Raw genomic sequence first — 8,310 nt, 5'->3', positions numbered from 1 at the left:
TGAGACTCTAGTTGACAATGAAAATGGAAGACTTTTGCATTTTCCTAACTGACAGGACTCACAAACTGACCTATGATCAACATTTCCTCTAATAGGAAGTTGATATTTAGATTTTAAAAGTTGAAGAACTTGAGAGGATGGATGGCCCAAGCGATGATGCCACATTGAGGAGTCTGCAACAACACCTATGAAAGTAGTGAGCCTTCGAGCCTTATTTTTGGAGAGTGGAAGAAGTTGAATTGGATACAACCCATCTCTACTTGGCCCTTGCAAAAGCGTCTGCCCCGTGAGATTGTCCTTCACCACAAAATTATCAACTGTTAGCTTAAACCAGCAGTTATTATCCTTACAAAATCTTTGGATGGATAAAAGATTAGTGGCAGCCTTTGGGCAATGAAGAATATTGGATAATTTAAAATTTGAGTTTGAAGTTGTTTGAAATGTAGAGAAACCAGTGTGTGAGATATACAGACCTGTGCCATTGCCTACTGTTACATCATTGTCACCTTGGTAAGGTTCACCGACTTCGAGGTTGCTGAGATCACTAGTTATGTGGTTGTTAGCTCCACTGTCAACATACCAGGTTTGATCACCATTTGCATGACTCCTTGCAGCCATTGCTGCTAACTGGGCTGGTGGATGACGGCCTTGATAGGAGAAGTTCATCCTGTGGAAGCAATCCAAGGCTTGATGTCCATGCTTGCCACAAATTTGACATAAAGGTCTATTGTTGGATGGGAACCCACCAGGTGAAGATCCTTGTTGATTGGATCGAAAGGAATTTTTTTGCTGATTAGACTGCGAGTTGTTGTACTGTTGTGAGAACCGATGATTGTTCTTGTTTGAGCCATTGTACTTGTTTTTCTTGTTGGAGTTGTTCTTAGGTTTCTGAGAATACAGAGCAAAGCCTCCAGCATTTGTATCAGTTGAAGTTTGGCTAGAGTTTATCAACATCTCATAGTTTAATAATTCAGTCTGAAATTCATCAAATGTTAGTGGCTTATCCCTAATTGCAAAGGAATATGAAGTAACAAATGGATGAAAGACAGGATTTAAACCACTATTTATATAAGATATTAAGTCATCATCATCAACTGGTTTACCAGCCACAGCAAGTTGATCAGACCAAGATTTGGCAGATTGCACGAACTCTGCACAGGTTTTGGTCCCTTGATGTAAGGACTGAAGCTGTTTCTTCAGATGTGCTACTCGTGATCTCGAATGGGATGCAAACCGAGAAGCAAGTAAATTCCACACCTTTTGAGAGGTATTGAGTCCATATACAGAAGACAATACATTCTCAGTCAAGGTGGCATTTAACCAACTCAACAAATACTGGTCTTTCTTCTGCCAGATAGCAAAATCTGGGTTAATGGTTGTAGTCTCTTTTCCTTCTTCATCTAGGTGAAACTTTGGTGGACATGGGTCTGTGCCATCTACAATTCCCATGAGATCATGACTTCGAAGGATTGGAAGGAACTGAGATACCCATAACAGATAATTCGAGCTGTCAAGTTTGATTGAAACAAGTGGAGTAAGGTTTGGTGCATTGAATGATGGAAATGAAATAGAGGAGGATGAAGAGGCCATTAAAGGATCGATAGTGCTGCACAAACTCTCTGGTTTGACTGTATTACAATTTAGTCCACAAACTTTCAATTGCAACATTTGACTCCTACATTTTACTTTCCCTATATTTTAATCTAGTTTTATTTCATATTTTTACTATTGGTCCATTAAATTTTATTTCAGATCTTATCATCTAATTAGGTTATTTTTATTTTATTTCGTAGATTTTTTAGGTTATCTTCAAATCTCAATAATTGTGTTTTGGCCCAAGTCAATTAGGATTATGGTTTGGTCCTAATGGTAATAGCCTATACAAGCACGCTATTGTACTAAAATGGATAGAGTTTATGACCGATAATTAAAAAATTTATGCCACTGGCTTGGTTTTGATTCGAGAAAACTCTAAATGTTAATTTCTAGGTTTTATATTCTTGCTTGGTGTTGATTTTTAGGTTTTTTCTATTTGTTTCCTGCAAAAGAATTTTTAAAAATTGCTAAGTCCTTAAAGAGTTCATTTTCTTGCATCAATTTTGGTATTAGAGCAAAATTCAATCTATTCCAAAACTCAGAACCAAAATATTCGCAAGCAACTTTTGAACCCAACCCCATCAAAACCTTCAATCACTGCAACTGTGAACCCACCCATCCAAAACTTGAAACCACACAATCAACCATTTATTTAAAACAAAAAAGGAATCGATGTTCTGCTGCCTAGCCCGTTGCAAGTCACACAAACACCAAGACCACCTTGATTAACTAGAGGCCACCAAGATCAGCAATGCCACCTCAATTTGGGATGACCCACGTCCAAGTGAACACTGCCACTCCATCACAAATGATGCCATCGGGATTTGGATCCCTAACTGCTGCACACCCCTCACCATCCTTACCCGAATCCTTGTGAGTTGTGCTGCTGGAAAGCCCATACCAGAGAGATCACTTTATTTCATTGCCGCTGACCTTGTCCTCTTCTCCTTGTGTACTAAACCACAACTGTGACATCATCATTCCAGCAGATGAAGGACCAAAATTTAGCTGATCAGCCAATCTCACATTCACTACCTCCTCCTTGCCCCCTACTTAAGAACCCTAAGGCGACCTTTGGATGTTGTGACGCTTTTGTTACTAAGTTTACCAGGTTCTAGGTTTATGGATGGATTCAGTAAGCAAGTACTGTCCAATCACATTGGAGACTCACCTCATCAACACCAGGACATGGCCATGCCACCACAACTGCCAACATGCAGTGCCAACATGTCTCTATCCAAGTCAAGGTTGACTGCATGTCGGATTTTACACCCATTATAATGTTGTACACTTGTGTTTTATTTTAATTTCCAAGTTAAATTAAAAACAAGGAATGTAAAATATAAGTAAAGATTGATGTCGTCTTGGTCAAGCTTTCCAAGTTTTTTTTTTTTTTTTTTAAGTAAAAAAAATGAAGACCAATTTCTCATTCTGGTTAAGCTTTATGATTTCAAACTGAGCCATGCCTCTCTATTATGACGTGTGGACACACTTACTTTCCTTAGGTCTTCAAGTCATTGCAGACCCTTCACCCCCTTCAAGACCATCTAGACCCACATGACCGCATATGTCCAAAGAGTTCCAATAATAACTTGCATGCTAGTTAGCAAGCACAAGTTCTTGTCACGTTCTTTATTGAAACTTATTATTCGGGTGCACAATGGTGATATTGGAGGCAACTACATTTGATGGTCATCAAGAAATGGATTAAGGAAACAACAACTTCACACACAGGAGACAATAATGTCGGAAACGAGACATTAGAGATGAAGAAACATCAAGAATCTCAAAACCTAGTGCTCAAATAGAAGTACAAGTGCCAAAAATGTTACTAGAACAATAGAGTAGCAGAAGAGCAAACCGCAAGTCTAAACAGTGAATTAGAATACTTGAACCATGTGTAGCAGACTTAATACAATCTTTTGAAGAGTCAGGAATATTACTTATCACTGAGAAGGAAGATTTCTCATTGCTTGATCAAGAGAAGAGAGCAAAGAATTAGACAGTGCCCATGTTCTGAACAATGAGTTTAATGTATCTGATACTAACAAGAAAGCACGGGTGCAGCTCCAAGGCCGCCGCACCCACACCCAACACTCAGCGACGTGCCGATTCACCAGTATTTTTTTTCTTTTTTCTTTTTCCGATCCACGCCGATTCGGGCCGATTCACTCCGAAACCGGCCAAAATCAGCTGAAATACATGTTAAAAAATAAAATAAAATAAAAACTTGAGTTGATTTCTTATTTAGTTATTAACTTATTATATATTTGTCAAATTATTTGTAGGTTAAACAACTTAAATTGAAATTACTGAATTATTAGTATTTATTATTGCTCTTAAATTGGTATATGTTGATCATTATATGAAAATATATTTAATAATTTGTAAATAAAACTATATTTAATAATTTATTAGTAAACATATCCCGCTGCACCCACACCCTACTTTTTTAAAAATTGCCGAGTCCCACACCTGCACCCGCACCCGCACCCGAACCCGAATATGCACCCGTGCTTCATAGGATACTAACCAACCCTCCACGGCACATGAAGTGGAAATTTATTTACTGTTACGTTGGACCAGAAAGCTTCTTTGTTCTTAGTGCTGCCAAAGATGTTTCAAGAGTTTGTGCAAGAGCTTATCCTTAACACTTCAAAACTCAAGACCGAGTTTTCCCCAACCAGTGGAGAGTGATGTAAAGAGCGCAAAGATAATTTTATTTTACAATATAAGTCATTTGCATTTTAAATATTGGGTTCATTGGATTTTAATTTAGGCCTTATTAGCTAATTAGGTTATTACTTATTAGTATTTTAAGTAATTTCCTCGAGCCAAGTTTATTTCAAGCTCAGTAAATGAGCTTTGTCCCAAATCAATTAGGATTAGGGTTTAGTCCCTAGTAGACTATATAACCAAGCTACTGTACTCCTATGGGTAAAGTTTAAGACGGGCGAATAAAAACTTAGTTGAATTCATACTAATGACTTAGGGAAAGGTCTTTAACCCTAACTATGTCATGAGAGATTTATATTTCAGTAAGGCATTCATCACTTATCCAGAAATTGAATATGTAAAGACTAGTCATAGTGCATTTAGCATCTTTCCATAAGCTTATTTGTTTATGTACAGCTTTTTAAAGCCTCACATTTTCTGGGTACAACTGTACTTTTGAACTTTCAGCAAATAGAAAATAAGATTTTCAGCAAATAGCTAACCTGAACTCATGCTTTTATAAAAAAATAAAGTCTCAAGCAGTTAAGCATCCAGCCTCTACAACTTTAAATATATAGCTCAAGATAGAGAAAAGAAGTTTAACCCCAAGAGTAGCACAATGATAGGAGACTATGCCTTACGAGGCAAAAGTTGGTGATCCGGATCTCTCCCTTACCACCACTCAGGCCCATCCAAAGAAAACCAAAACAAAAACAAAAACAAAAACAAAAAAACAAGTTTTGGTTCTTTCTTGAAAAATTTCCAAGTTCAACGACATAACACAATGGGAAAACTACTTACAGTTTCAAATCGAAGAACGAGCACATCTCTCTTCTGGCCAATCCTATGAGCCCTTGCCTGTGCTTGCAGATCAACCTAACAACATATCAAAATCATAAATAAATGACTAAGTAACCAGCTTTAGAATCACCACTATACAGTACCATCTCAACAAAATAAATCAATTAACAGTATTTATATGTTGCCTGTGGATTCCAGTCGGTGTCAAATATGATCACTGTATCAGCAGCCTGAAGGTTTACTCCAACACCACCAGCTCGAATGCTAAAACCACACAATTAATGTCAGTGACAATATAAACATGCACAAGCTACCAACACATGCAAGTACATCAGTGCTTTTTATGTAATTCAAATTCATTCTTGGTGACACTGTTCATCAGTGGTACAGAAAGAATGAAACAAGTATAAAATAACAAAATTTATAGAAAGAAAATTTAGGCGGCTCCCCCAAAGTTTTGGGAGTCAGGCTTTGTTATTGTTGTTATATAAATATAGGTGGCTCAACTCTAGAGGCAACTGATAATCATCTAAGCCATAATTGCTATCACAAGCTTCAGCCATACTGAATCAGGCATGAGGCCTGCAAGTGAGGTCTGTCAAACAAAGGCTCTCACAGGTTCCAGCATCATATATTACCTGAGTAGAAATATAAAAAAGGGTGAATCTTGTTGGTTGAACTTGTCTATAAGGGCACCACGGTCACCCCCAGATGTATGCCCATCCAACCTAAGGTACCGATAGTGCTTCCAGTGGAGATACTCCTCCATAACATCAAGCAGCCTAGTCATTGTGGAAAAGAAAAGAACCTGCAATGTTACAAGTTCCAGGCAGAGCCATAAATCCCAAAGCATTGATTTCTAGCACAATATCATATTCAAAATTTAAAAAACTTATAAGCAACTGTAATAAAAAGAGAGACTACTTGACAGATAAAAGGAAACCAAGCGTGCACATAATACAGCAAATGCAAATTGACTGGTTTAAAAAGAACATGATAGAACAATCTATAAACATATGTTTCAAGGCACAAAAAGCCTAAATTACTGATGCTGAGGCAAGAAATGCGAGTGTCAACACTCCTTAAAGTCAACCATCATAAATATAAATGATCCTGAATATTGAGAATGAGCTTAAGAGGGGGGTGGGGGGAATTAACAGCAAAAGCATGATGAAAGAGCCTCATGAAGTATATATAAAATGGTTATTGAACTTTTAAAATGCCTCCAAATGCACCACATCAAACAATGGGGCACAGCCACCCAAATAGCAGAATTCCGATGCCTCCCCAACTTTCCTTGCCAACAAGCCAACAACTCCACCACTGTTTTCAGCATAACCCAATGAATGCCAAACAAAGTAAACACCATTGACCATACATCAAAAGCAATAGAGCAATGGATGAGGAGGTGGTCAACTGATTCCCCATTTCTTTTACACATACAACACCAATCCAAAATCAAAATCCTCCATTTCCTAAGATTATCAATAGTCAAAATATTCTCCAAAGCTACAATCCACACAAAAAAAGCAACTCTAGAGGGGACCTTAGACTTCCAAACAGTCTTCCAAGGGAAAGACTGGTTGAAACTTTTTGTCAGCACCTGGTAATAAGAATGAACAACAAAACCTTTTCCCTTAGCAGGTATCCAACACATCTTATCGTCCCCAACTCCTTTCAAAGAAGCTCCATAAATTCTAGACATTAAACTGTAGAAGGATTCCAAATCCCAATCTTCACTATGTCTTCTAAAAGTAAGATCCCAAAAAAGAACACCATTTGGGATCTTCATCAACTCAGCCACCAAGGCCTCCTTATTTCGACTTAAAGAAAAAAGTCTTGGATAGAGCACACACAAAGAAGTGTCCCCACACCAATTATCCTGCCAAAATCTAACAGTAAACCCGGCCCCAACCTCAAATTGGATGTGACGAACAAAAGAAGGCCAACCACGACTAATAGACTTCCACAAACTAATACCATGAGGGCCAATAACGGGAAGAGAGCACCAACCTCCCCCTTCACAACCATATTTTGCCCCTATCACTCTCCTCCACAAGGCCTAATGCTCATTCCCAAATTTCCACAACCACTTTCCAAACAAGGCTTTATTAAAACTTCTCAGACTTCTAATAGCTAAACCTCCAAAACCAAGAGGAGTGCAAACCATGGCCATTTCACTAGGTGAGTTTTTTTAACATCCCCCATACCGCTCCAGAGAAAATTCCGTTGAAGTTGCTCAATACAATTTGCAACCGCCACCGGGATAGGAAAAAGAGAGAGAAAATAAGTAGTAAGATATAAACTGCAATCCCTTAAAGCAATTATAAAAATTCATCAAACATCAAATTCTCCCAGCTATTATAATTCATATAGCAAGAAACATTTTTAAGATATCATACCCGATGATCTGTTGCTTTTAGTTTGGGTAGTAACCGATCTAGCATCTCAAGCTTCCCACATAATCTAATAATCGGTGGCAGATAATGCTTGGGTATCCAATTTTCAACCTACAAAAGGAAAGCTAACGTTATGGCCAAACCAATGTAGGCAAACAATAGAGAATAAAATTTAAGGGCTTCAACCCTTGGTTGGCCTCTCAGAATGAAGGAAAGGGAAGTGCGGACAAAGATTGGCAAAAAACGCCATTTCTTGAACTTTATTCTTCACCCTTCCCTCATTCTTTCTGAGAACAAGCCAGAACTTCAATGGATTAGTAAAGAGCATTGCCTCCTCTGCATGAAGCTGGCTAAGATATGGATGATTGCATATATTACGGTGCTCCATAACAGAGTTGTGCACAGATCGAGCCTGAAAAATTTGAGCCTTCAAAGTTGAGTACATAATTATAGTAACCTAAAAATAATTAGTCAATAAGAGTTTCTTAATCAACATGAAAATGAGGGGGGAAATGGAAAGAAGTGAATTGAGAATATAATGCACTATAAAGGAAACCTTTGAGGCTCCAATAGAACCAAGATTGTCTTCCACCCTCTTCATCAAAAGCTTCTGATACGCAGAAGCCTCACATCTTATAAGTCTCTCAATCTTTTCAGGCAGTTGATTTTCAACCTACCAAAAACACATATTTCAGGACACAAGAACATTACCAAATGAGAATGGCCTAGCTAAATAATTTTAAATTAATGGCTAAAAAGTGAAAAAAAAAAAAAAAAAAAAAAAAAAAAAAAAAAAAAA

At 37.7% G+C, this 8,310-nt stretch overlaps 1 protein-coding gene across 1 annotated transcript; it reads right to left on the bottom strand.

Annotated features, from left to right (window-relative positions):
- Positions 1–5,064: 5,064 nt before the first annotated feature.
- Positions 5,065–8,204, bottom strand: LOC136068316 (chromatin structure-remodeling complex protein SYD-like). The gene is made up of 6 exons (XM_065775307.1): positions 8,068–8,204; positions 7,843–7,923; positions 7,515–7,622; positions 5,751–5,920; positions 5,298–5,376; positions 5,065–5,187 (listed from the first exon to the last, which is right to left on the bottom strand). The coding sequence occupies exons 1-6, from the start codon at positions 8,110–8,112 to the stop codon at positions 5,080–5,082; spliced, it is 591 nt and encodes a 196-aa protein (XP_065631379.1). The 5' UTR covers positions 8,113–8,204; the 3' UTR covers positions 5,065–5,079.
- Between the last annotated feature and the right edge of the window lie 106 nt (positions 8,205–8,310).

Source organism: Quercus suber, unplaced genomic scaffold (genome assembly GCF_002906115.3).
Source record: "Quercus suber isolate HL8 unplaced genomic scaffold, Cork oak 2.0 scaffold_8, whole genome shotgun sequence".
Classification (NCBI taxonomy): Eukaryota; Viridiplantae; Streptophyta; class Magnoliopsida; order Fagales; family Fagaceae; genus Quercus; species Quercus suber.
The sequence above is the reverse complement of the archived record's forward strand: the minus strand, read 5'-3'. Positions and strand labels throughout refer to the sequence as shown.

Excerpts from the sequence above, each read along its gene's own strand:
- LOC136068316 (XM_065775307.1), bottom strand. The coding sequence starts at position 8,112 with ATGAAGAGGGTGGAAGACAATCTTGGTTCTATTGGAGCCTCAAAG. Across the intron at positions 5,921-7,514 it reads TAAAAGCAACAGATCATCGG|GTTCTTTTCTTTTCCACAAT; the intron begins GTATGATATCTT and ends GTAACATTGCAG. Across the intron at positions 5,188-5,297 it reads ACACCGACTGGAATCCACAG|GTTGATCTGCAAGCACAGGC; the intron begins GCAACATATAAA and ends ATATGTTGTTAG.